We start from the raw sequence: 27,863 nt of genomic DNA, 5'->3' as shown, positions 1-27,863 counted from the left end.
AGACAAAAATCATGGACTGGAGCCAGGAGCCAGGAGCAAGGAGCCAGGAGCCAGAATCACTCAATCACATGTGACCGTCTGCCGTTAGCAGGATGTTGTCAGGATTAATGTTTCTACAGGAAGAGAGATAAACGTTCAGTCATCCTTAAATGATTCAAATTAACAAATAACACAAGTCTAAATTGAAGATATATACACACAAGTATTTAAAATATAACATGTCTAACAAATGAAGAAATCAGTTACACTGACTTTACAACAATTTCTCAAATATTTATAACTAATTAATTTAATAATCACAAAAATAGTATCGACTTTTATTGGTAAACATGACTTTTTTTTCCACTGATTTCTGTTAATATCATAAAACCAGCGAGCAAAGCCAGTAGCAGTGCTGACAGTGTTCTGAAACTTGGCACCTTTGGAAGGACTAAATGCCAACAAGAACCATTCAAAAATAAATTTTCATTGTAATCTTTTTGATCTCTTATAAAAAATTAAATAAAAATCTAAAAAAATCTAACCGTTCGTTGAAATAAAACAAATGAAATGAGGGGAAATCTCATTATGAAATAAATACTTTTATTTAATACACACTTGCCACAGTAAGACACTCTTTTATGCACAATTTTTGTCTTTTTAAAATTTGCCAAGAGTCTTTCTTACAATGCCTGATGAGTTTAGAGATCACCTGACAAGATCAGAGACAATTTTTCTCCAGAATGCAGCACAGTATAACTTGCTAAATATGTTGCATTTGGGTCCTAGATTCACTTTTGTAGGAAGGAAGATTGAAAGAATGTTTCACTTGTAGTTGAAGCATTGCATTATTAAAGTGATTGCGAAAAAATGCGATTTTACTAGTTCTACTAGTTCCCTTGTGGCGTACGGCCCGCCCTTAAACTGATCAATAACTTGTGAATCGCGAATTACGGTTCTATTGAACAGTGATTTAGTCCAAGCAATTGTTTGCAGAATCACTTTTGGTTAAAAGCTGTGAAGTCTAAACAGCTCTGATGCTCATACTGTTAAGAACAGACGAATGGGCGAACAATATCACATCTTGACACACACACAAACACACACACAAAAATGAAACAATGGTGCGCGTGCAATACTAAAACGTATCGGTTCATTTGAACTGATTCAATGAAAACTGTCCGAACAAAACGATTCGTAAAAATGATTCCCAATGCTAATATATTGGCCTGTAGAATAACAGAAACATTTTCTCCGTAATATATTTCGTCTAACAACATATACTGTTTTCAATATTTGTTTCCTTAATAAATAGTTAAGGGATATTTGACTGCGTAGAAAATACACGTTCTCTCTCTTCCTTGTTTCAATGCCCCCAAAACTCACCGAACCTGATTTCACGGGACAGGTGCTTTTTTAAAGACGGTCCGCTGAAAGAGGAAGACAGGGTTATGATTATATCTCCATTAAAAGTTCTCCACGAGTTTGTGCAAGTTTCATGACCCACTATGGCAGTAAACTTGAGCAAAAACGGACCCGCGCTTACAGACGCTTATAATGAAGTGGTGAACGGGAGAACGAGCACAGACTGGTAAGATAGCTATAGCCTACATAAATCATCATAATACAACATAGTCTGCTATGGAAAATGGATGAATGGAATATATTTTCTAATACTAATGAGACATTTTAACGTACTAAATTCATATAATGTAGCTTCAAAGGAGGTATTTCTCTTTAACATAACATGCAAATTGCTTCTCAATAAATCTAGGTAGTCTATTGCATAACTCGTGGTCAAAAAGGAGTTATTTGTTACTAAATGTGTAATGTGTATACGTTATAGATGTTTGTTGTCATTTGTAGTGGTTATCTAAAGTCATTTTGTAACAGAAGGATCCTGCATACAATAAACTGTATTTGTTGATTATAGGGTGTTGTTCACCTATGAAGGAAACAGTAACGACATTCGAGTTGCAGGAAAGGGAGGTGAGTGAATTTGTTTCAAATAAGAGCTTAAAGAATGCAGGTAAGAGTGCCAAAAGAGTGATGTCATTCTTTCTTTCTTTGTTTCTATTTTTTTCTATTCGATTAGTCAGCAGTAGTTCGCAGTTACAAATGCTTGTGTGTTTTCTCTGAATGTGCCATAGATGGTGGGCTTGAAGAAATGGTGGAGGAACTGAACAGCGGCAAAGTCATGTATGCCTTCTGTAAAGTGTTGGACCCCAGCTCTGGAGTTCCCAAGTTTGTGCTCATCAACTGGGTACGAACTGACAAAAATGTCCAAAACCAAATGTACTGATGGGAACTGGCGTACTTTAATATGCAAAGTGAAAAAAAAAGTTCTCTCAACCTCATGTCTACTCAACCTCACGTTCTAAACTTTGGGTAATCTTCAAAACACCAATTAAGATTTACAATAAACCTGAATAGTTTATGCCCTTCGACTGAAATTCCAGGAAACTAAAACAAAGATCAAAAAATCCATAAAGGCGCCATGAAAATATAGATTTTGATCATATAAATCCTATAAAGCGACAGTATCTCTGAATAACGTGGATTAAACTACTTGATTCATATGGAACAATCCCTCAACTTATATAATCATCTTTATACTATTATTTGGTTTTCAGACTGGCGAGGGAGTCAAGGACGTTAGAAAGGGTGTTTGCGCCAATCACGTTCATTCAATGGCCAATTTTCTGAGGGTGAGTGTATGATGCAGCTTTCATTTTGTAGTTACATTAGGGTCATGTAATTTCATTCACAGCCAATTCCTCATTTTAAATGTGTATTTTATGAAAGGGTGCCCATGTGACCATCAACGCCCGATCAGATGATGATGTTGAACCTGCAGCCATAATGGAAAAGGTAGCCAAAGGCTCTGGCGTCAACTACAACATCCAGAAAGAATCAAAGCAGAAAAATAATTGTGAACCTCCTGGACGTGTGGTGAGTGAAGCGATTAATTATGTCCGTACCTCATATATATAGAGACTTTGAATGTCTGCTTGTTTGCTTTCTGAATTACTCCAGTGTCTTTGTTCCCACAGGGCTCTGTTTATAAAAAGGTCAGTGCTTTAGATGAAATAAAGAGTACAGACAGAGACAACTTCTGGGCTAAGGCTGAGGTAAGGAAAACGGGAAAACACAAAGATTTTATCTCCTCATCTGGTCTTTGTTTTCTTGACACGTTCTTTTCCATCTCCTTTATCAGCAAGATGAAAAGACTCGCCGGCAGGAGGAGCGCAGGAAGGCAAATGAGGAGAGGCAGCGTCTGGAGAAAGAACAGAGGGAGCGGGATGCTCGAGAGGCAGACGAACGAGAACAAAGTCGGAAGGAGAAAGGGAAAGAGATCGACCAACAGAGGCGAGTGATTTCATGTCTGACCAATTCATATCATCAAAACAGTTAATACACTAGGATTCAAAAGTTTGGGACCAGAAATACATTTATACTCTTTCACTTGGGACACATTGATATAATCAAAAGTGACAGCAAAGACCTTTTTACTGTTACAAAAGGTTTGTTTTTCAGATAATGCTCTTCGTTTGAACTTTCAGTGAATCACCAAAAAATGATTTTCCACAAAAATATCAAGCATCACAACTGTTTTCAACATTGATGATATTAATAGCAAATGTATGATTTCTTAAAGATCATGTGACACTGAAGACTAGAATAAGGATGCTGAAAATTCAGCTCTGCGTCACAGGAAATAGAAAACAGTTATTATAAAGCGCAATAATATTTCACAATAATATATATTTTTTATCAAATAAATGCAGCTTTACTGAGCATAAGAGAGCTATAACAAAAAACATTAAAATATATATATTTTTTTGTCCAGTCCTCAAACTTATGAATGGTAGTGTATATAGTTGTAAAGTTGCTTTGGCCATATGTGTCTGTTTAATAACTTCCTACTTGGTGTCTACAGGCATTTTGAAAAGAAACAAGAGGCAGAGAATAAAGAACAGGAGCAGAGAAAATTGGTAAAATGATGACTTTCCTTCAATACATGTGAACATTCTAAAATCATATTTAATATATCATGTTAGTCACCCTTGATTGGCTCATTTGATGTTAAGGAGAAAGAGCAGAAGGAACACCAGTCTCCTGTCAAAGCAGGAATACTGCGATCGGAGTCTGTGCAGAAGGCCAATGTGAGTTCACCTTTGATGAGTCAAAATAGATACAGCACAACAGTGAGCACCCACACTGACAGTGTCCTTGAATCTTAAACTATATTTCCCATTGCTTTTCTCTATAGAGATTTAAAAAAAAATCTTTAGGAAAGATTTCTAAGACATGTACAAAACCTCAGAGATGAATCACTGGGTTAAAGTAAAAAGTGTCTGAAAATCAGACCATTTTTTTATATAATAAAACGAAATACACTTTCCAGAAAGAATTGTGAATTATGTAATACAATTTGGAACAATTATATAATCAAAAAATATTGACTTATTTTGACAGGTTGTAAGTTTAAAAACAATATACATGAGGTTTTTATGTAAAATGGTTAAGCTTGTCAGGTATTTACTTGATAATATATAATGAAAGTACAGTAGAGACAGTAATATTCTGAATTACTATTACAATTTAAAATAATGGTTTTCCATTTTAATATTCAGTCTTCAATGTCATTTAAACAGTTGTGCTGCTAAATATTATTGTATTACATTCAAATTATGTTTTTTTTTTTTTGCAGTACTGTACATTCAAACCATGAATAGAAAATTAAAAAGAATTAAAATAGAAATAAATGTCTTAACTGTCACTTTTGATGAAATTTTCACATCCTTGCTGAATTAAAGTATTCATTTCTTTCACCAAAAAAAATCGAAAACTTTGACCAGTAGTGTATATAATCACTTGGTGCTCAAGGCTGGCATTTCTTGGAGGATTTACACATTATCATTAAAAAACTAGTTCTTTAAGGAGAAAATAAATGGGAATTTACTTCTGGAATCCTAGTGTATTCCTCTTTCTGTTGAAGAGCAAGGAAGAGATGCCATAAAAGAAATGAAAGACTTAAAAAATAGCTTTTTTTCAGGAGGCAGCATCAATTATCTCTCAGCGTTCCATCAATCCCAGAGAGCTGTTCATGAAGAAGGAGAGAAGTTTGGCCAACAGTGCAACGACTTCTTCAACCACCCGACCAAGTAAAGGAAAACTCCTGTCCAACAATTCATCAACTTCCAACAAACCTCATATATAAAACATGCGCTCAGTCCCAAGCCTTTTATCCCAAAACTCAGAAATTCATGTCTTTTCCCTCAGGTCAGTTGAAAAGCCCATTTTTATCCCAGCAAGCAGTCAGTGCAGAAAACCCTCCCAATGAAAGCAGGTCTCAGCCCTTATCTCCAGTTCGCCCTGCGGCAGCCGTCTCGGTTTCACATGCACCAGCTCCAGTCTCTCCTGTGAACGAAACTACTGCTTTCCCAGTAGAAAAGGAAGGTGAATAAAATCAGCAATCCCTTTTGTTTCTGTGGTTTGATGTTATATATCAGTTAAGTAATAATTTTTTTGCTTTATTTCTGTCTTTCAGACCCCTTCTCTGATGATCCATTTGTAACTGAACAAGCCGAGGGTTCTGAAGACGAATGGGATGGTATGTTCTCCTCTCTATAATGCTTATTAACGTCAGTCAGTGTTATAATTATGCTTGAAATCTTATTTACTGTGTGCAGATTCAGGCGGGGAGGGATTGAGTCCTGATGCTGGGAAGCAGCAAAGTTATGATCTAGACGACATCTACACAGACGTCCCCTCACAAGAAAGTCTCTATGAGAACGTTAACCAGGTTGGTACCTTGTCGTGTCATCCAAACCTTATTCGGACAGATTTTTCTGTAGCAGTAATAATATGTCAGCAGGGTATAGAATTATTATGTACTGCAGATTTGGGTGTCACATAAATACCATTATTTATTGTATTATTTGTAGGATTTCCAAACCCATGCTGGTGAAGCAGAGGAGACAGGCGAAAACCAGAACATCTGCGCAAGAGCACTATATGACTACCAAGCTTGTGAGATGTTTTATTCTAATGTATTATCTACTATATTTGATTTGTTAGCATAAATATGTCATATATAAATATGTAAAAGTTTAATGAATCTAAATAGTAAATATATATAATTATGTTATTGATGCATTGTGTTTTCTTCTTTGTTTCCCATTTAGTGGATGACACAGAGATCACCTTTGACCCGGATGATATTATCACAGGAATCGAGATGATAGATGAGGGCTGGTGGAGAGGTTATGGTCCTGACGGTCACTACGGACTTTTTCCTTCGAATTATGTTGAGCTTGTTTAAGTCTTCAGTAAGCAGTCAGATGCAATATCATTTGACAAAATGATTGTGGTTTGTTAATGTGCTTTGATGATGTTACCGGGTGTTTGCAAAATCTGCTTTCTTTATACACAGGGAGTTCCTCAGGGGCAGGGGCTCAAATGTTAAATGGGGCAATGTAAAAAAAAAATAATAATAAAATTGTATAGGTCAAAAGTTTGGACACATTACTATTTCAGGTCATCAAGCCTGCATTTATTTGATCAAAATTTTAATGTACATGAAAATGTTATGCAATGCTGATTTATTATGCAAATAATGTTCAATAAAGGTTTATGTTCTTTTCATGTTGATTCAAATATGCTATTCAAACAAAGCACAGAAAATAAACTCAGGCGTTGACTTTTGTGGATATATTTGTCATTTGTTATAAGTTACTTCCTGTTTTTACAACTGATGAAGGTGTTTAAATAGACACCCAAACGTCGTGTTAAACTTTTTATTATCCAGTGATTTTAACAAAAAATTTACATTTTGGTATCCATCGTCATTCACCATAGATATCTATGGTCATTCACCTCACAGCAAGAGGGTATGGAATACATATGTTGCTGACGTCTAACTCACGCGACGTGACGCTTACGTAAACGCCTCTTCGACGTCATCAACCCGATTCTGGTAGTTTTTGGGGAAGAAAACATGGCTGCAAGGTTACTGCTAAGAAGCGCCGTCCGGGCCGCTGTGACCCGCAGGTCCTCTCCGGTGCTCGCGCTGAGCAGAGGGATGGCGGCGGGAGGTCAGTCTTTTATCACGGGGTGTTTTTAATAATCGAAACGCGCCGCAGCATCTTCTGAGGCAGTTTGAACGCGTGCCAAGGACGCGATGCCTTCCCTCGGAGGTCTATGCGCTTATCGCATAGGAAGTCTAAAATAGGAAAGCATGTTTAAATGTAATTTCTTCCTCGATATTTTATGAGATTGTGTTGTTTTAGAGTTTGAATGTGGATTGTTGAGATATATTGGTTTGGTTTTAAAAAGAAAATACAAATGCTTTCTGTTGACTGTTAGCATTATAGGCTAGTGTACAAATACAGAAGTTGACTTTGAATTGATAAAGCCTTTTATTTTTATTTTTTTTATTTTTTTTCACGCAGGTATTCCCACTGATGAGGAGCAGGCAACTGGACTCGAGAAGAAGATTATGAATGCTATGAAAACAGGCACAGTATGTATTATGATCTGTCAGAAAGCTGTCAAACTAAATGTTTATGCTCCCGTCAAATAAGGACAAGTTCACTCAAAAATTTAATTGCCATTTATTTATTTACCCTCATGTTTATCCAAACTTACATGTTGTTAAATGTCCTCCCTCTCAAAAAAAAAAAAAAAACTTAAATGGTCATGTTTCTAGGACTCCTTAGAAGACACAAGTTTTCAGTTAGACTTTTAAATATGATGCAATTTGATGGCCTCATTTTAAGTTTAATTAAATTCTGAAATTACATGGTGGTTCCCACTTGCAGAAAGCAATTTCGGCCAAATGTCATTAATGTCAAACTTAATGGGTGCCATATTTGATATTAACATGCATACGTGAATCTTGAACATAAAAATGTAGAAATAAAATTAATATATTTTCCTTTTATGGAAATAAGATGCATAAAGGTTCATTTTTGTGTGGGTTCCACAAAAAAAAAGTTTGGAATGATTCAATGACATACTATACATTTTTTGGTGAACTACTTTAGTAAATGTACTTCAGGGTAGATGTTTTATTAGGTGATGCTTTCCTGGGAATCGAACCCATGACATTGCTGTTGCAGTGACATGGTCTACAGGAATTTTAGTCCTGTAAAGGACAATTCAAATAAATTTCAGGGTATAATTTTAAATTAAGTCATGATCCCTCTGGGAATTAAACCCATGACCTTGTTGTTGCCAACAACCTGCTCTACATTGGTTCTTTAATAGACATTACAAACAAATTCCAGTGCATACATTTTATTTGGTCATTCTTTCTATCCCTGGCAATCAAACCAATTACCTTTGCATTGCCGAAAACATGCGATACAAGGTTTCTAATGCTTTCAAGATCATTTCAAATGAATTCCAGGATATGAGTTGTATTAAATCATAATTTGCCTGGGAGTCGAACCCATGACCTTGGTGTTACAGGGATTCTGGTCCTTTTTTAAAAATACTAAATTGACTGACTTCCATCTCCCAGGATCCTTACAACATACTGAAGCCCAAGGAGTATGCAGGGTCAAAGACGGACCCCCATCTTGTACCGTCCATCACCAACAAAAGAATCGTTGGCTGTGTCTGTAAGTTAAAACCATTGATTCTAGAAACTTGATGTCATAGTTAATTTTGTTAGAGGTTATATTAAGTGTGTATGTATGTGTGTCTGTCCAGGTGAGGAGGACAACACCGCTGTGGTTTGGTTCTGGCTCCATGAGGGTGAAGCCCAGCGCTGTCCCTCATGCGGCTCTCATTACAAACTAGTTCCTCATGAGCTTCCTCACTGATCCTGCTGCCTCCATCGCAGCATCACATCCCAGAATTCCAGAGACCTCATGACCTCATTCATGTTTGTCATTTTGCAAAGAAGTACAGGAGATGTAACCTGTTCTCCTGGTGTGGGACACAACATTTTAACAATTCCTAAAATACAGTTTATTTAAATTATTGGAGTGTACTTTTTCCATTTGGTCTGGTTACACATAATAAACATGCTTACTCTGACTTTGACTCTTGTGCTTTAATTCAGGTTCATTTCATTCTGGTTAAAATTCTGGACACGATTGACTGAATTTTGTCTTGCATGACCTTAAAATATTTTCATTTGATGCATGAAATTAGTTTTGAAGACAAATTAAATTATGCAATGTATATACATTTCTTTGCAAACCTAATATTTTAATTTGAATAATAGTTATTTAATAGTTTCAATGTGGAAAATAGCAAGAAAGTTTGTCCAAGCCAGTGTTAGTTTAGTATTGTTTGTCTACTATTATAGTATAAGTATAAGATTATATATATATATATATATATATATATATATATATATATATATAGGTATAATATTATATTATTAGTATAAGATAATTTTGAATTGACTTTTATTTAATGTTGTCACTTTTCATTATAAATTTAGTTAGGTCATTTTGTAGTAGTGTAGTAATTTCTTTCTGTGCTTTTGATGTCTTTATTATTTTTTTATATTTTTATAATTTAGGTTTCATTTTTAAATTTTAGTAATTCTAACACTTAACTTTTTAATTCCATTATTTCTAATTTAGGTATTTAAAAAAAATTGTTTTAATAAATGAAAAGTTGGACTGCCATTTTAGATCAATTTTGTATAAAATATATTTTTGACCTTGATGTCCCCTTGATGAAATTATTCTTTTCTATTTGTATTGCAGTCTATAATTTGGAAAGATTGTTGCTAATGTATGATTTATAGGTTTAATTTATTTTTATTTTTTTATTAAAGTCCTTTCACACATGGTTTGCCATAAAGATGTGGAACTCCCAATAGGAAGTTCTGTTTGTTTTCGCGCTTTCCTTCTGTGTCCACAAGGGGTCATTTGTTTTTAAGAATAACAAATTAAGAGCCTTTGGGAAGAATGCAAACATAGGTGCCCTAAAGCAAGATGATGCTCTCACTTTGTTATTTCTATGCTGCCTTAAATGTCAGATATCCAACATACAACTACAGTATTTTATTAAATAATCTGGTTTATGTGTGTGGTAATATTGTGAAAAGTCTTTATATAATTTACTCTCTCCATATTAGTTCATACAGTGTCTTATAGTCCCCAGTTTTTAAATATTCTACTGCAAGGGACAATGCAACAGTATATTTTCAGTATATTGTGTTTCACGTGTTAAATAAATTGTAACATTTTATTTTCAATATTATTCTTATATAAGTGTGAATTATTCAGGTAATTCAAATACAGGTGGCATATTATTGATTGGTGATACATCTGTCAAGTCAAGGCTAATATTATCTCTTGTAAGATGTCTGAGCAAATTGGCTTTAATGTCTGTTCTTCATATGACAAAAAAAAATAATAAAAAAATATTCTTGATTGCCTAATGGTTATTAGCATAATGGAATTCATCAACATGAATTTCCAAGCTGCCGTTTCAGCCTCTCTACTGTTTACTGCACCTACCTACATTATGTTAATCACTTCATAATCATTGCAGACACACATCACTTTGTGTATCGCTTTGAAAGTCATTATAATCAATGCATCACAATTTTTTTCACAAATGTGAAAACTGCCCTTAGCGGGTCATTTATGCCTCCTGTCTTTTTTCATTTTACTGACAAGAAAAACTGAAAGTGAGATGTTATGTGCAATTTGCACATAATTTCCGACATTTGCTGAGGCAGACTGTGAAAGTGAGGAAATGCAACAAGCGAGGGAGATCTTATTTCCTGTGCATTGCTCAGTTAAGCTGTTGGACATTGTGGCATTGTAAAGAAATAATTCACTGCATTTTTTTTTCTTTCCCCCAAGAGTATCTTCCAGAACAGGCAGTCATTTATATTTGCAGTAGTTTAGTTTTTTTTTTTCTTCATCAGACTTTAGCACTGCATTACTTGCTCACCAATGGATTGGTCAGAACGAGAGTCCAAACAGCTGATAAAAACATCACAATATTCCACAAGTAACCCACATGACTAACATCGTCTGAAGTGAAAAGCTGTGTGTTTGTAAGAAAAGCAATCTATCATTATGGTATTTTAACTTTAAATAACATCCAGGTGGATGCTGCACACTGGAGTGCTTTGAAAAGCAGAAAAGTGCTATATAAATGTAATAAAATAATAATAATAAAAACACCTCCTCCAGTGAAAATGTAAGAAACAAATGTTGAGGGTGAGTACATTTTCAGCAAATTATCATTTTTGGGTGAACTGTTCATTTCAGAGGGTTTAAAAACTTGCTTACTTTTGCATATAACAGAATTCCTTCTTATTTTAGGGTGAAATATAGCATAATGTGACTGAACTGTGCAAAAAGGGGTTGTTGAGAAAATGTAAAAATCAAGGCAATATGATGCACTGAGATTTTTCAGTTCACTCAACAACTGTCTTAATAAATTATTTACGCTGCAATGCATGCTGGGTGCTCACGAACCCTTAGCAAACCAGCAACTGTTTTGTTTGTTCAGACCTCGCAGACAACCAGATTTGTTAGAACTATATTTGGGACAACACTGTTTGTCATGCGTTTTTATGTAGATTATATGCAAAGTAATTATTCGGCTGTGTTGGAATGACAATGGAGCTATAGCTTGCTACATACTGCACGGTCTATTTACTGTAAGCTGACAGATGTTTTAAAATAATAAGCAAAACAGTATGTATTATTCCACCATAAACATTTTTAATAGTAGCATTCTACATGATCACATGACCACACTACATTTGTTACATGACCTCATCATATGTGATTAATCCAGCAATTAGCTTGTTATTTTCATTATTTTGGGGTATTTATTGTGTAAATTTCATAAAATTTGTGGCCCAATAAAATGGTGATTCAGAAAGGTCAGTAGAATTGGAAAGGTCAAGTCGAATGCACTGCACTGTGGGATATAATATACCATACCACACACTAATGCTGCGCTTGAAATTGTTTGTTCAATTATTAACAAGTATGTTCAATTTACTTCCCTGTGAAAAACAGTAATGCAAGTACTATTTCCAAATTAAAAGTATTCATAAAACATTATCCAAAATAATCCCAGCAGGCACACAATGTCATAAAACGTTGATATTTGGTTAAATTTTGGTTGCAACATCAGGTGGGCGAAATTCAATGTCAAGTCAACATCTACTGTCAATGTTAATTTGATTTCTAATACCAATATCAGCAGATTTTGATATTTGTTGTATTTAGGCGATTTAACCAAAATCCAACATTAAGTCAATGTCAAATTGACGTCAAATACTGACCTCAAATTGATTTTCATTCTCAACCAAAATCCAGCTTATGTCCAATGTCCTGTCTAACGTCACCCTGACGTCATACTGACACCCTGTGCCTGCTGGGAGTGGAGTTACTGTTTCCAAGATACTGAAGTGCACATCTGATTGACACTTTCCCATGAGACCACAGAAGAGGAATTTCATTGAATCGATGCAACTGCCACTGGTCACGACAATGACTACATGTTGGATAGATGTACATCACTCATTCATTTTATATAGAACATACACTGCATCCAAAACCAAAAATTTCCCCACTACATAGTATGCAAAAAACAGTAAGCCAAAAGCATAGCATGTCAGGATGCATAGTTTTTGAAAAAGGGTAGACGAAAAGTAACTGGATGACAGGCACGTGCACAGGTAGGGCTCAACCTGTGCAGAGCACATGCCCTTTTTGCCCTTACACTCCGAAGTGCCCTTTTTTTGGTGGAGTTTTTTAAAAAAAATTTATCAATGCTATTGGTCACCCTTTACATCTGTCTGTCTGTTTTAAAAATATTTACCAAATGAAAGTTCTTAAAACGAACCTGTGTAAATCTTATTCGATCCTCAAGCTGTCAGTAAGCTGATAACTCCGCCCCCTCTATATTCATTGAATCAACTGAAGTTCCACATCAGCCGCACTGTAGACAACAGCTGAGCTGAACAAAGTTTTGCGAAGGGTAAATAAATATCTTGTTGTTTGAATAAGTACTACTAAACACTATGTCTATAAAGGCTCATATTTTATTTATTTGATGTCTGTCTGACTGACTGAGACACGTGGGACATCGCCTGAGAGAGAGAGAGGGCTAGCATTTGCCATCTAGTCATAGCCAATACATAGCCAACACTTAAATAGCCTGTGCATACAGTAGCATTTCATCTTTTATAAAATGCGATTTTGGCCAAATGCATTTTACCACAGGAAAAACCGAGCGCTCCGTAAATATAGCTACAAAAACTATTTTGTAACCTGTAGATTAAAGTGTAATGTGATGCCGGCAGCGGCAGGCACCGTCGCCGTTTCAATGACGGACAAAAAAAAATTCACATTTGCACACATTCGCTGGTCAAAAACTATATATTGATAAGTAATACAACAACATATAATTTGTTTTTACCATCGGAAAATCATAACATGTGCGCCCTCGCGCTGTTTCGTACTGGAACTTACACAAAGCGACGAGTGATCCTCGTCACCTAGATAACATTTATAAAATATATTTCTAAGAAATTTCTTCTTTGATTTATGATTGCTGATACACTTAATTTATTAACATTTAGGCTAATCATGTTTTGGTATACTCTCCGTTTGTCCTCACATGTAGGCTATAAAATGTAGTAAAACATGGTAGGCGGATACATGTTGGATATGTTATAGTTACGGTATGGCTATAGTTTCTTATAATCTGGAATTGAGTTGGAAATAATTAAATTATATTTCAAAAAAGTTTGTTAAAAATACTTGACTCATTGCTCACCTTCCCCTCTTCTCAATGTCATTCATAATCATGTAAACCAAATAATACAAATTAGCTTATAAAACCAAACAGAATAGCTAAAAAAGAGAATATATATATATTTTTTTTTTTCTTTGCAAAGTTCATAAAAAAGTGCATAAAGTTCAATAAAAAAAGATTTTGGTTTCTGTTTGGTGTTATAAGCTAATTTGTATTATTTGTTTAACATGTTTATGTATGAGTCAAGTATTTTTTTCCGCTATAAATGCAATTTAAAAAAAGAGGGAGTACACAAGAGCTGTTGTAATTAGGTTTAAAGAAGCCCTTAAAACCCTGTTTATCTATATTATCTAATTATCTAATATTTTTATTATGGTTGTTATTAATCGTGAATAAATCTAAAGCTTTTGAGACTATTATTTTGTGTTAATGAATTTGTCATGAAGATGTGACCATTTCTTCCTGTTATGCAGGCTTATTAAATAATCTTGATATAAAAAAAGGGAGGGGGGTGCCCTTTTTCAGTTTCAGCACATGCCCCTCAAAAGGTCTGTGCACGGCCCTGCTGGATGATGACCTATTACTTCCACTAAGATTCTGAAGTGCGCATTCGATGGACACACTGGATACTATCCCATGAGGCCATGGGAAAGGATTTAAGAATGGAAGTGAAGCGATGCAATTTATGCTGTGACAGTAGGTTCATTCATACCATCCATATTAATACTATATAGAGCATATTTTAAGCAGTCACAAAATAAGTTAAAATTCAAATGTACCTACTCAAACAGTATGTGATTTTTGGACACACTATTTTATATAGTTGTTTAGAAATTATATATTCAACAAAAGCCCCTCAAACAGTATGAGGCCTAATTTTATTTCACAACACATTTCACATTTAAGTAATTATAGTATGTTACTTCATTTGAATAGACCTACTTGAGTACAATATCCCACAATTTGCTTACTACGCACAGAAGCCATACGCTATTGACATAAACACATACAGTGGAGTCATTAAACGTAATTTCAGAAGGAGTACTCCCATTTAATCTTCCAGTTAATACCGAGGTAAAAAAACAAGCATCTTAACCCCTTCCTGTTTTAGTTATTTCGGCATCCCTCCACCTCCCCTTCTCCTCCTTTTGTACAATTTTGCCTGTTATAGGGGGCAGTCAGAGCTCGAGTAGAATAGAGCCCCTCTATAGCAGACAGCAATTCAAATCTGTTTATCACTTACAAAGAGCTTACATGAGTACACAAACTCGTGAACTATGGGTTAAATGATGCCTAAATAATTTTTACAGTGTAGTAGAATTTTTACCATATTTTCAATTTCCCATGTAACTTATCTTAAAGGCATAGTTCATTTTGGAAAGTATCACATACTTAAACAACACGCTGCTGACACTTTGAGCTGCACGTAAACAACGTGTCCACGTACATGTTGCATATGTTGTTTATGTATGTGATAATCTCCAAAATGGCACTACTGGGTGACACGGAAGAGACGAATTGTTAAATAAAGTCATTATTTTTGTTTTCTTTGCGCGCAAAAAGTACTCTCATAGCTTCGTAAAATTACGGTTGAAGCACAGATGTCACATGGATTATTTTAACAATGTTCTTGTTATGTATCTGAGCCTCGATTGTGTTAGAATCCTAGCTGTCTATGGGAGGAACAGAGAGCTTTCGGAATGCATCAAAAATATCTTAATTTGTGTTACAAAGATGAATGAAGGCCTTACAGGTTTGGAATGACATTAGTGCGAGTAATTACTAATTAAAGACAAAATTTTCATTTCTGGGGAAACTAACCCTTTAAAGTTACATTTATGTTTTTGAGTGTATGAAAGGATCTTGAGATTAGAAGTGAACTATCTTCTGTTTATCCTTTTAGCAGCGTAATCTACATAATGTGACCGTCCTTGCAGTGAATTTTGTTCCAATGACGGCGACCCCTGACACGTAATGAAAGTGACGGGAGCTGTAATGAGATAGATGAGGACGTTTTGCCTGCCCATCACATCTGACTAAAGATGATTGAATAATACCGCTCAGTACTCCAGAGCGCTGCATGTTCGCAGAACCTAATTTTAGCAAGTGCGACATGTTCCTGGACCAACATCTTTGTGGACCCTTGTGATAAACCAATCAGATTTGAAGAACCAGTTTATAGTTTAGGCTTACAATCTCTGATTTTAGGGATGACTCATGGTTAAGGTTATGTTTAGGTCTACACTGTTAATTATTTGACTGTAAATTTACAATAAATTGCAGGTTAATAATTGCATGACTTTCACAGTAAGTTACTGTAACATTTTTACAGTAAATTATTGTGAAATGACAGCTGTATGCTGTGACTTCACAGTAATTCTGACATCGCATTACTGTGATTTAGCGGTAAGCTGCTGTAGAATTCATGTATTTAACTGTGAAATTAGTGTCTATTATTGTAATTTAGCAGCAAGCAGATGTAGAATTAATGTATTTAACTGTGAAATTAGTCTATCTATTACTGTAATTTAGCAGTAAGCAGCTGTAGAATTACTGTACATAACTGTGAATGTCTATCTATTACTGTGATTTAGCATAAATGATGGACCAAACAAAACTGATAAAAACAGTGACATAACTTTTATTTTTTAGAAGTAAAATACAATTTAATTACATGAATAAAACACTGGGCAACAGGGATTGACACTGGGTAACAGGAATGTGTGTCAAAAGAGAAAGAAGGAGACAGAGAAGAGAGAGTGAGGGAGAGAGATGTAAGAAAAGACAAAAAGGTGGGAATAGAGAGGGTCGCAGGTATCTCGCTCCTTCCCTCGCAGCTGGCACCTGCATAGTGTGGGTTCTATCCACTATATACAAAAGATAAGAAAGACAAAAAGTTTAAGTTACTCTGTGGTGGACTGACTCCCTGTAAGTATGGTGCTCGCATTGTAACACTAATCCTAAAATGTCTACAATTTAAGTAATTTCAACTATTAAAAAAAATGTGAATAGTACTCTCAATTAATATTAAATCAACAAACCTGGACTCTAATCACTCCTGTTACTTTTACCCAGTCCTATTATTTTTCACGTGAGTAACAGGACTCAAAGTAACATGATTGAGGTTAAAAGGTTAGTTCACCCAAAAATGAAAATTCTGTCAGTAATTACAGAGCACAAATTAAGATATTTTTGATGAAATCTGAGAGCTGGATCACTCCTCCATCGGCTTCTAAGGGTTTGAAACTTGCTGGCCCAGAAAAATGTATTAAAGACATCTTTAATATAGTCCAAGTGACTCCAGTAGCTCAATCTTAAGTTTATAAAGCGACGAGAATACTTTGTGCGTAAAAAAAAAAAAAAAAAAAAACTTTATTCCACAATTCATTTCCTTCTCTGTGGGCCTTGAGTTTTTTCATGTAGTAAAACAGCGTAGCGCTTCTGTGTTATACGTCACACGTAGGCTCACTATTGGCCTACGCTGGTCATGTGTGTGATGCATGTGACGTATAACACAGAAGCGCTACGCTGTTTTACTACATGAATTCACCCGAGGCCCAGAGAGAAGGAAATGAATAGTGGAATAAAGTCATTATTTTTGGGGGGGTTTTGCGCACAAAAAGTATTCTCGTTGCTTGGTAAACGTAAGATTGAGCCACTGTAGTCACTTGGACTATATTAATGATGTTTTTAATACATTTTCTGGGCCAGCAAGTTTCAATCCCTTAGAAGCCTATGGAGGAGTGAGACAGCTCTCAGATTTAATCAAAAATATTTTAATTTGTGTTCCGAAGATGAGAGAAGGTCTTACGGGGTTGGAACAACATGAGGGTGAGTAATTACTGACAGAATTTTCATTTTTGGGTGAACTAACCCTTTAAGCAAAAATTGCATGCTAAATTGCATAGTAATTCAACACAGTAGCAAGTAATGTAAATTTACACTTAAAACTATTGTAAAGTACTGTAAATTTGACGTTTTTTAGACGTCAAGGCATGTTAAAATCAAATAAACGTAAAAACAATTAATTTTACACATTTATTTTGCAGTCTGTCTAAACTCTACATTGAATCAGGAGACACTATAGAACACATTAAAGGGATAGTTCACCCCAAAAATCTTTGGAACACAAATTAAGATATTTTAAGAAATCCGAGAGCTTTCTGTATCCTCCATGGACAGCAAGTATTTTACTTTCAAGGCCCGGAAAGATTGTTAAAATAGACAATATGTATACAGTGGTTAAACCTTAATGTTATGAAGCGACAAGAATACTTTTACTGCGCAGAAACAAAACAAAACAAAATAGAATACCGACTTTATTCAACATTTTTCCTTTCTGTGCCAGTATCCGATGCTGTTCACGTGATGTGTTCTCGATCATGCATGTGATTGCATTGGGCACAAAAAGTATTCTCGTCGCATCATAACATTGAGGTTGAACCACTGTAGTCACATGGACTATTTTAACGATGGTTTTACTACCTTTCTCGGACTTGAAAATGGTTATAACATAGTAGTCTATAGGTGGGATCAGAAAGCTCTCATATTGCTTAAAATTTTCTTAATTTGTGTAGAACAAAATTCTTGTGTTTGGAACATCGTGAGGGGATGTAATTAATGACAGATTTTTCAATTTTGGGTGAACTAACCCTTTAATAGCTTCAGTAAACTTCTTACTGCATAACTACATCTAGCTTAAAGGAACACGCCGACTTTTTGGGACTTTAGCTTATTCACCGTATCCCCCAGAGTTAGATAAGTCCATACATACCCTTCTCATCTCCTTGAGTGCCTCTGTTTGACGCACCCACCGCTAGCCTAGCTTAGCACAAAGACTGGAGGTAAACAGCTCCAGCTAGCATACTGCTCTCAATAAGTGACAAAATAACGGCAACATTTTCCTATTTACATGTTGTGATTTGTATAGTCACAGTGTGTACAAATAACAAGGTCATATGAGACACAACCATCTTCTAACTGTATACATACTGGGAACTATATTCTCAGAAGGCGAAGCACTGCTACTTCTTTGGAGTGATTTACTCCAATTCTGAGCAAACTCTCTGCTCCTCACCACAGGGCTTCTCAGGTGCTGTGAGAAAATCACTCCCCAAGTAGCAGTGCTTTGCCTTCTGAGAATATAGTTCCCAGTATGTATACGGTTAGAAGATGGTTAGAGTCACTGTGACTATACAAATCACAACATGTAAATAGGAAAATGTTGGCGTTATTTTGTCACTTATTGGGAGCAGTATGCTAGCTGGAGCTGTTTACCTCCAGTCTTTGTGCTAAGCTAGGCTAGCGGTGGGTGCCTCAGACAGACTTACGGCAAGCACGGAGATGAGAAGGGTATGTATAGACTTGTCACAAAAAGTCAGCATGTTCCTTTAACACAGATACTGTGTTTCATTAGTCCGTTCTTAAATTGGAACACAGCTTACATTAGATTGACATCCATTCGAAGTCAATGAGCTTCCTGATAAGAGTGCAGACTTGCTGGTTCATGTGACCTCTCTGCCTCTTAGATTTTGTGCCTCGCTCTGGGTTGATGCCCAAGAAGCACCTACAAACAAAAAGACAGAAGAAACCTGTTAGTTTAATTCGTGTGATGAAAAAGGAGTCAGTTCCCAGTCACCACCTTCAGTGGGTCACTGCTTTTGCAGTACAGAGTCAAATTAAAGTTAGCTCAGTTTAAACAAAGGTGTAATTCAGGTGTAAGTACTGCAATTCAGAAAAAAAATGCATGGAACTGAACTGAAAAACATTTCCATCACAAACACAGTCAAGAATAGACCTTCACCAAAGTAGAGGTGTGTGATTTACCTAGGCAAAGCATTGGCACACAACAATTTACATAATTTACATGTTCCGTTTGCAGAGGATGGAGTAAGAGCCTGTTGCCTGTCCATCTCCCTATGGCTGTTTCTACTTGTACTCTTCCTCCTAGAATTATTACCCGTTCACAGATGATGTGATAAACATTTCATTTCTTATATCTTTTTCACAATAAAGCACCCAGTTTTCTAGTTGTTTCTGACTTTTTTAAGCTTTGTCTCTGGTCTAATCTGGTCTGGTCTCCAGCACAGACACACAAATTAAGGCCCCGTCCACACTACTGCGTTTTCGTTTAGAAACGGAGAATTAAAACGAATATCTCCGTCCACACCAGCGTTTTAGCTGCGTATAATGCTGTGTTCACACCAAACGCGAATAGAGCGTCTGGCGCGAATGATTTCAATGTTAAGTCAATGCAAAGGCGCGTTTACGCGCGTCTGGAGGTCTCGCGGCGCGAATGGGGCGTTAAGCGCGGCGCGGAAGACGCGAATTGACGCGCGAATAGAGCGCTTCGCGCGAAACGCGCGTTAAGCGCGAATGGTGCTTTTTGTGCATTTAGCGTTTGACGCGAATTCGCGTCTGCCGCCCGAGTTGAAAAATTTGAACTCAACAGTATGTTCCTGCAGCCTCCGGTTGTGCAGGAATACCCTTCTCCACTCATTCAACAAGGAGGAACGACAGATGTTGTCAGTGAGCAGTCAACCGGAGCTATATGAAAAAAGTTCATATTTCTATAGAGACAGGAATAAAAATGACCTATATATATATATATATATATATATAAAACATATTAATAGATAAATTGAATATAGGCCAAAGATAAGAAACGTTTCATTTTACCCCAAACGAATTATATTTTATCTTGAACCACTAAAGACACATCAGAGCCAGCGGCAAATGTCAGAAGATCTAGCCGAGGTAAGGCTACTCTCGGCGGATACATGATGACGGAGCTCCCGCTGATCGCATGAAGCTCATCTCCGAGATCGGCGAAACACATTTTTTAAATAGACGCTGTCATTATAAATAAACCGCATATTTGAGTTTAAAACAACTACATTCTCGCCTGAAATACTTTTAAAACTACATTTCATGACACAATAACAGTAATATTTTGAAAATTATCCGAATAAAAATGGCGGTTGAAAATGCTGCGTGAACTCAGCTGGATGAAGCCCCCCATTCATTTTTCTGTTGACGAGAAAGACAACGGTTGCTCCGTTTCACACACACAGCAGGGAAGAAAATTATAAAGTTACTAATTTGAGATGAATTTAATCCACCTTTGCCCAAATCCACAAACACCATAATTTATCTAGTTGATAATAACTGTCATAATACCCACATTAAGGCCACATCTTACCTTATAACTTTATTTATCGTCGGTCAATGTAGAAAATGCTGTGGTAAAAGAGAGAACGCTGTTAGAGTAACTAAGATAAGCTTTAAGTAAAGCTAAAGTTAAATGTTCGACGGTGTATCTAATCAGACATCTCACAGTTAACTTAATACGGTATAATTAACACTACAACCAACGTCTTTTCATTCAAATTTGCGCGCTTAAACGTCGATGCGAATCTGCTCCAGCTAAGTTACAAAAACATGACAACAGAACCTACAACTAACGCTAATTTGGTTCATACTTTTAAATTACATGCACTATCATATAAAAAACATCAAATTGATAAAGTTTGACATTTAAACACTTACCGCTGTCTGAATCCACCGAATGAGACCACGTAGATCAGAGAGCTCTGATGACGCTCTGATGACGCTGCCGCAGTTGCCACTCAAAAAAGACGGCATTCACAGTAGTTTCTTGTAAAAGCCCCGCGCCTGCATTATTTTCACAGTAAAAGTCTAAATACGGTATTATATTGTGAATTATCACAGTTAAAGCCTGTGAAGTGGTAATAATGTAATTAACTGTGAAATATTACAGTTATATCTTGTGAAATCCTGGAAAAATTTTACAGTGTAGGGATATGGCGAAGATAACATTTTTGGATTAAAATGTTGTTCCAGGGTAAACAAAATATGTGGACCTAGGAATACATCTAACTATAGTTCTAATTATAGTTCCCGTGCAGAATGATTGAAAAAAGCAGAAGCTCTGGGCACTTCAATTAGCCTATGTTGTAAGATTACAGAAAGGTTAAGATAAAATGATGTGAATTTCAAGCGGACATACATTTAATGTCCTTCCCTGCTCTTTGAAATCTTTTTTTAACGTCCCCCTTGACTTGTTAACGTATGAGAGCTTGCTTTTGATTAGTCTCTAGATAACAGAGAGAAAGTGTTGAGCGATATATCGGCATTCTAATAGTGAAAAACATCTATGTCACCGACGAGGAAGCATTACTCATGTCTAGTCTTTCATAACTGCGTAAACGAGGTTGTTCTTTGTGATTCGAGCAACTGCGTTCAATATGATGACGCTAATGTTATATAATAGTGCTTCCAGAGCCATCCTAACAACAGGTGCATGGTCTCACAGAGAATACATGTGTTTCCTGAGGTTACACGTCATGGATGTTTCAAGTCCTCAGATATACACCGTTTTTGATAGGCTAGACCTCTTTGGGCTATTAATATTTTAATGGCTGTATTGTTTTCAAGCCAAAAAAGAGCTCACAGTGTGCTACGCACAAGTCATCTCTGCTTTTCAGTTCTCCACTCCTGTTCTGCTTTTCTCAGCGGGCCGAAAAACAACTGTGGAAGGGGAGAATTTGAAAGAGGGATGGATTTAAATGTACTCGAGGAGACCAGCCAAGGACATTTGGCAGGCGGGGTCCATCACACAGGGGCACGAGAGACACACAATGCATCTCTGGACAATAGTCTGTGATTAGCACTGTGCTTATCTGCGCAACGCCGTCTGCCATTAGTGTGCTGCAGGGGCGCTGTCTCCATAGCAACCAATCTGCCTGAAGTCCAGACCCCAGTTGTTCTTGTCAAAGATCCACTCAGAAACCTCTATTCACCGTTTTCTGCCATAAAAGCCCATTTAAGTTTATTATGACTGTTGTAAGGGTGTGGGGGTGATTGCATGGATCTCAACTTAGCTGTAAAACCTCACACCGACTTGAGCCGTTTGCAGAAGATTAATTAACCTGCGTGACCCGCGCACAAATGCTTGGACGTGAACCTCACTTGTAGTCTGACACCTGCCACTTGAAATTTTCAGACACGGAGATGAACGGAGGGTGGAATTATGAGCGTATTTCTCCACGGACACATGTTTTCGACGAAGTCAAAAAGGCAAGAGGTTGATCTAGCCTATAAGTGGCGCTAATTCAATCGCCGTGTTTGCTATTGCTAATATGTAGTCTTGAGCAAACCCTTATGCCCAAGTATTAAACTTCGGCATGTACTAGCTCAACCCACAACATTTATGGTATACGCAGTAGGGCTGTAACGATATGCATTATGAAATCGCCATACGCAGGTCCACGAACCTGTATCGCGATGTGAGAAGGCAGAATCGCGACACACCCCTCCTAGAGCTATCCTTCCTGTCCAGATCCAATGCTGCCACATTTTTTAATTACTATAAGTATTATTTGAAGTTAACATTATAAAATACGTTTGAAGAAGCAGATTATCGTGGATACGCGATTACAGTAAGATTAGACTTTACCCATTTAGATATTTATAAGAAACTGAAAAAATCACAAATGTCAGGGCATGACAAAACTTCTCCAGGCCCCAAAAATACCCTTAGACTCCAGAGGGTTAATAAAAATATATTTTATTCTCAAAATATCTTTTGAATTTTTTTTTTTTTTTAAAACCCACGATTCGTTTCGTATCACGATTTTTGACCAACAGTACGATACAAACCTCGATATGGCATATCGAGGTTTGTATCGTACTGTGGGTCAAAAATCGTGATACGAACCGAATCGTGGGTTTGGTGTATCGTTACAGCCCTAATACACAGACATGAATGATTCCTCAAATCATGCCTCTTCTTAAGAAGAACGATGTGCTATTGGTTTTTAAACCAATCCAATGTATGATTTTAACCTGGCAGATGATACGAGTGAAAAAAAAAAACCCCATAGCCTTAGGGGCCTGAGGGATAGGCCTATCTAGAGACAATAATATCATAGAGACTTTATAGTCAGTGAGCAAGTGCTCAGAACACCATAGCAACTGCATAGCAAAATGTTAGAATCACACAGAACATGTGAGTAACCATGTAGCAGCAGTGCTGGTATACTTGCAAATTGTAGTCCATTACTGATTCCAAATAACATGACAAAAATAGAAAAGTAATTAAATTGCACCAGTTATTTACATAGTATTGCAATACATCCAGCACTGTTTTAGCTAATGCCGTTTAGAAAGCATACATTCATGTCTATTTTTGTTTCTATCACTGTTTCGTCTCTTTGTATTCCTGCCCAGGTCTCGACAGCATGGCTGTGGTGCTGGCTGGTGCTTGACTTGCACCCTGGTTGAATCCTCTCAATTTTAAGCGCATTCTACTCGGATGCTCCAAAAATGAGGATTATCAAATGCAGACTCACAGGCTGTCTCCTGCTCTGAGGGCACCTGGGTCTTTGTTGCAAACAACTTTGCTCTGGGAGAGCCTATTCAGACTCATCTGGTCTGCTGAGGAGTTCTGATAAAGACTAGTGTGATTTCAAAGGGAGATAAAGAGAATTGCAGCGCGCTGAAAGACTCGGCAGCCCTCTTTACCCCCGGGGCATCAGCCCAGGCACCCGCTGTCACGCTATTATGACAGGAGATTCTTTATAATTGCCCATTCCACAAATGGCAAATAAGGTGTGTGATATAAATTGATCAGACAACTTGAAAAACGTGGTAGAGAAAGAATTTCTTCATGTTTACATTTGATGAGGCCATTCACTTCTCTCTAACTTCTTTGATTTTACACTTCTTTAATTGTCCATTTAAATCCTAAATATAATGATAATATTCTATATTGAAACTTGTTAAATTGTTACCTAAATGTTATTTTTATATAGAGAATATAAATAGAGTTTTTAAAGGACTGCTCAAATAAATCTAGCTTATACAGAATTTTTTTAAATCTGTAACTGATGGATTTATGTTGAAGCATTTTACTTTAAATTTAAAAAGAAAAACATACAAAATGCATTTATTATAAGTCTATCATATCATTTTCCCAAAAATTGCTTTAATAAAACATCAACTTGTGGTAAAATAAAATGTAATATATAATAATATTGTATGCAAATTATAATTTAATAAAAAAGACTAAAAGTTAATCCTGTTGCTATCACATTTCCCCCCGTATATCCATACATAAAATACAATGACATAATCCTCTCTAGTTTAACCATTTAAAATATCTTATTTTATAAATACATAGACAAATACACAGATACACTGTAGATATATAGATTGTTTTATATTACATTGTTATTATATATTATATAAATATATTATATTTATATTGTTTTTGAAAGAAGAGTATTATGCTTACCAAGGCTGCATTTATTTGAGCAAAAATACAGTCTAATAAAATATACTATAAACTATAAACAGTAGTATTCATCATATTTCAAAATTTCAATTATTATTATTAAATTATGATTTAAATGCTTCCATTTTAAATGCAATATAAAACATATTACCTTATGTTAGGATATTAACTTACTGGTCTTGTTGACTGAGCATTAGATTGAAGAAAGGATGATGTCATTGTGATTTTATGATATGATTTCATTTATGGAATATTAAATTACTTTTAAAGGGTGGTTGACTTTTAGTCTATTTAATAATACATTATTCTAACTAAAATCTAAATATATACAGATAGAATAAAGACAGAATACATGCCGGTGCATTAAAAATGTTAACTGACTGATTCATGGTAAAATATTTACTTTAAATGTAAAAACAAAAAGTATTTACTAAGAGTTCATTGATTAATTAGTTAAAATATTAATATTAACTCTATTACTATTAGATATGCAATTTTTAACCCCTCAAAATTAGTCTTTTTATTTTTCAAATTACCCTTTATTAGAGGTTGGCTTCATCATCATATCCAATAAGTAAAATACATGTGCTCACTGAGCTGAGAAAAATATCAGCTTTATAATTTCAGCTTTGCTGTCAGATGGGTCAACAGAAAGACCATTTCTTTGTGGCTAATTTGAATGCAACATTTTTATTGAGAGCATACTTGAGCATTTGCTGACCTTTTCTTTGAAGAGGTTAAATGGATTCTACATGAATGATCACATTAAGAGGGAAATGAAGTGAATTAACTTTTAAAGCGATAGTTCAGACATAAATGAAAATTCTGTTATCACTTGCTCACCCTTATGTTATTCCAAAATTGTAAAACATTCTTTAGTCAGTGGAATGTTAAGAGAAGAATCTCACTAATGTTTTTCATCCATACAATGGAAGTCAATGGGCACCAACACTGTTGCTTACCAGCATCTTGAACATATGACAAACATATTGTTTGATAGGATGGGATATTGATTTTTGGGTACTTAAAGACAATGCTTCTGGTCGATATATGAGTCTATATTACATAATGATGCTGCCTCCAGTGAAAAAAGTCTATCCCCTGTTATCCTCTCACAACAAAACTCAACTAATAGTTTTGGACTGTTTTAGCTTTTAATCAGTGCTTGATTTGTGCATATCTCTATTCTAATTCGGACTAGATTACTTTTCCACTGAAGAAAGCGATATTATGCATAGAGGAAACTCAAATGTCTTAACAATGGGATTACTTGTGAATTATTGTGATGTTTTTATCAGCTGTTTGGACTCTCATTATGACGGCACCCATTCACTGCAGAGGATCCATTGGTGAGCAAGTGATGTAATGCTAAATTTCTCCAAATCTGTTGTGATGATAAAAAACAAAGTCATCTACACGTTGGATGGGCTGAGTAAATTTTCTGCAGATTTTCATTTTTAGCTGAACTATTCTCTTAAAGTTATAGTACATGTACAAAGTGTGGTGGGTTGAATCATGTACAGTTGTGACCTCATCATCTGGCACCGAGGGGCAGCGTTGGTTGCTAATGTCGTATTTGTGTCGGTGTGACACCACGGGACAAGTGTGCCAGGGCTGGATCCCCTCCCACTCCACTGGCAAGCAATCCTCCATCATCTTCTGCCATCTGGCCTTTGATTAGATCACCACAGTTATTCTTTTTTATTACAGTCTTTCCATTCCTACTGAGACTGAATGCAACTACCATCTTTTTTATACCCCCTTTGAGATGATTTTGTTCAGCACCACAGGACTGTTAATCTACTGGCTGGGCTTGTGTATAAAACCCGTGAAATAAATCATGGCTTAGTGTGACATCTGACAGGATGCATTTGGTTTTCTGCAGCGCCAAAGACTTTTGAAAAGTTGAAATTTACACAGCCTGCCCAGTATGTGAATCAAACGAACAGCATTCATACAAATGTTCAGGGGTAAACACACATAAACTGCACATCTGAAGTGACATGGCAGGGGCAAAAGCGATCTCTGATTAATTATGCACTTTGTATTGAGCTTGTAGCAGAGATGACAATGCATGAGAGGACTGCACACAGTCTGTCAGTCTCAATACATCTCATGTACATGGAAAACATGCTCTAGTGCTTGTTACATTTATTCACAGTGGAAGGACATAAGGGTCATTAGGGTGACATCCTGTCCTTACTTCTCTTCACTGTATCAACACATTTTGATACATTTTATACTAGTACTGTCAAACGATTAATCGTGATTAATCGCATCCAAAATAAAAGTTTCTTGTTAACATAATATATGTGTGTATACTGTATATATTTATTGTATATATAAATACAAACACATGCATGTATATATTTAAGAAAAATGTTATGTTTATATATTAAATATATTTAGATAAAATCTAAATATATATAAATGTATAAACATGTAAATATTGTCAATGTACTTACTGTTTATATAAATATAATAAATATAAACAGTACACATATATTATGTAAACAAAATATTTTTTGTGGATGCGATTAATCACGATTAATCGTTTGACAGCACTATTTTAAACTAAATTTATGGAAACTTTGTTTTTACCTGTTTATCTATTTTTTGATTTAAAGGGTTGGTTCGCCCAAAAATGAAAATTAGTTTCTTCTTTCAGACAAATCCAATCAAAGCTATATAAACAATAGCATTGGATGCAATAGCAAAAGCATGTGCATCCATAATGAGACTAGCATATCTCAGAAGAATGCATTTTTTTTGACTGTTTGAATGTGTTTAAGACTGTTAA

General features: G+C 35.8%; 2 protein-coding genes and 1 long non-coding RNA gene across 3 annotated transcripts; 2 read left to right on the top strand and 1 right to left on the bottom strand.

The window, feature by feature from the left end:
- The first annotated feature begins 1,353 nt into the window (after positions 1 to 1,353).
- LOC113110246 (drebrin-like protein B) lies at positions 1,354 to 6,695 on the top strand. The gene is made up of 15 exons (XM_026274331.1): positions 1,354 to 1,570; positions 1,913 to 1,968; positions 2,130 to 2,242; positions 2,613 to 2,687; positions 2,785 to 2,931; positions 3,033 to 3,110; positions 3,197 to 3,348; positions 3,920 to 3,974; positions 4,071 to 4,145; positions 5,039 to 5,147; positions 5,266 to 5,442; positions 5,534 to 5,596; positions 5,676 to 5,788; positions 5,931 to 6,015; positions 6,171 to 6,695. Exons 1-15 carry the CDS (start codon positions 1,488 to 1,490, stop codon positions 6,305 to 6,307), a joined length of 1,518 nt encoding a protein of 505 aa, XP_026130116.1. The 5' UTR covers positions 1,354 to 1,487; the 3' UTR covers positions 6,308 to 6,695.
- Positions 6,696 to 6,921: 226 nt separating this feature from the next.
- LOC113110245 (cytochrome c oxidase subunit 5B, mitochondrial-like) lies at positions 6,922 to 9,030 on the top strand. The gene is made up of 4 exons (XM_026274330.1): positions 6,922 to 7,079; positions 7,437 to 7,507; positions 8,510 to 8,609; positions 8,701 to 9,030. Exons 1-4 carry the CDS (start codon positions 6,983 to 6,985, stop codon positions 8,811 to 8,813), a joined length of 381 nt encoding a protein of 126 aa, XP_026130115.1. The 5' UTR covers positions 6,922 to 6,982; the 3' UTR covers positions 8,814 to 9,030.
- A 7,339-nt stretch (positions 9,031 to 16,369) lies between these two features.
- Positions 16,370 to 21,561, bottom strand: LOC113110244 (uncharacterized). Its single transcript, XR_003293108.1, has 4 exons — positions 21,295 to 21,561; positions 20,948 to 20,985; positions 19,191 to 19,312; positions 16,370 to 16,613 (listed from the first exon to the last, which is right to left on the bottom strand). It is a non-coding gene; the product is annotated as an uncharacterized LOC113110244 (long non-coding RNA).
- Between the last annotated feature and the right edge of the window lie 6,302 nt (positions 21,562 to 27,863).

This window comes from Carassius auratus, chromosome 10, assembly GCF_003368295.1.
Source record: "Carassius auratus strain Wakin chromosome 10, ASM336829v1, whole genome shotgun sequence".
In the NCBI taxonomy this organism is placed as follows: domain Eukaryota; kingdom Metazoa; phylum Chordata; class Actinopteri; order Cypriniformes; family Cyprinidae; genus Carassius; species Carassius auratus.
The sequence above is the reverse complement of the archived record's forward strand: the minus strand, read 5'-3'. Positions and strand labels throughout refer to the sequence as shown.

Bases quoted from the DNA above. Each gene is read 5' to 3' on its own strand.
- LOC113110245 (XM_026274330.1), top strand. From the start codon at position 6,983: ATGGCTGCAAGGTTACTGCTAAGAAGCGCCGTCCGGGCCGCTGTGACC. The intron at 7,080-7,436 runs GTCAGTCTTTTA...TTTTTCACGCAG, and splicing joins CAGAGGGATGGCGGCGGGAG to GTATTCCCACTGATGAGGAG. The intron at 8,610-8,700 runs GTAAGTTAAAAC...GTGTCTGTCCAG, and splicing joins AAGAATCGTTGGCTGTGTCT to GTGAGGAGGACAACACCGCT.
- LOC113110246 (XM_026274331.1), top strand. From the start codon at position 1,488: ATGGCAGTAAACTTGAGCAAAAACGGACCCGCGCTTACAGACGCTTAT. The intron at 2,932-3,032 runs GTGAGTGAAGCG...TTGTTCCCACAG, and splicing joins GTGAACCTCCTGGACGTGTG to GGCTCTGTTTATAAAAAGGT. The intron at 5,789-5,930 runs GTTGGTACCTTG...TATTATTTGTAG, and splicing joins TCTATGAGAACGTTAACCAG to GATTTCCAAACCCATGCTGG.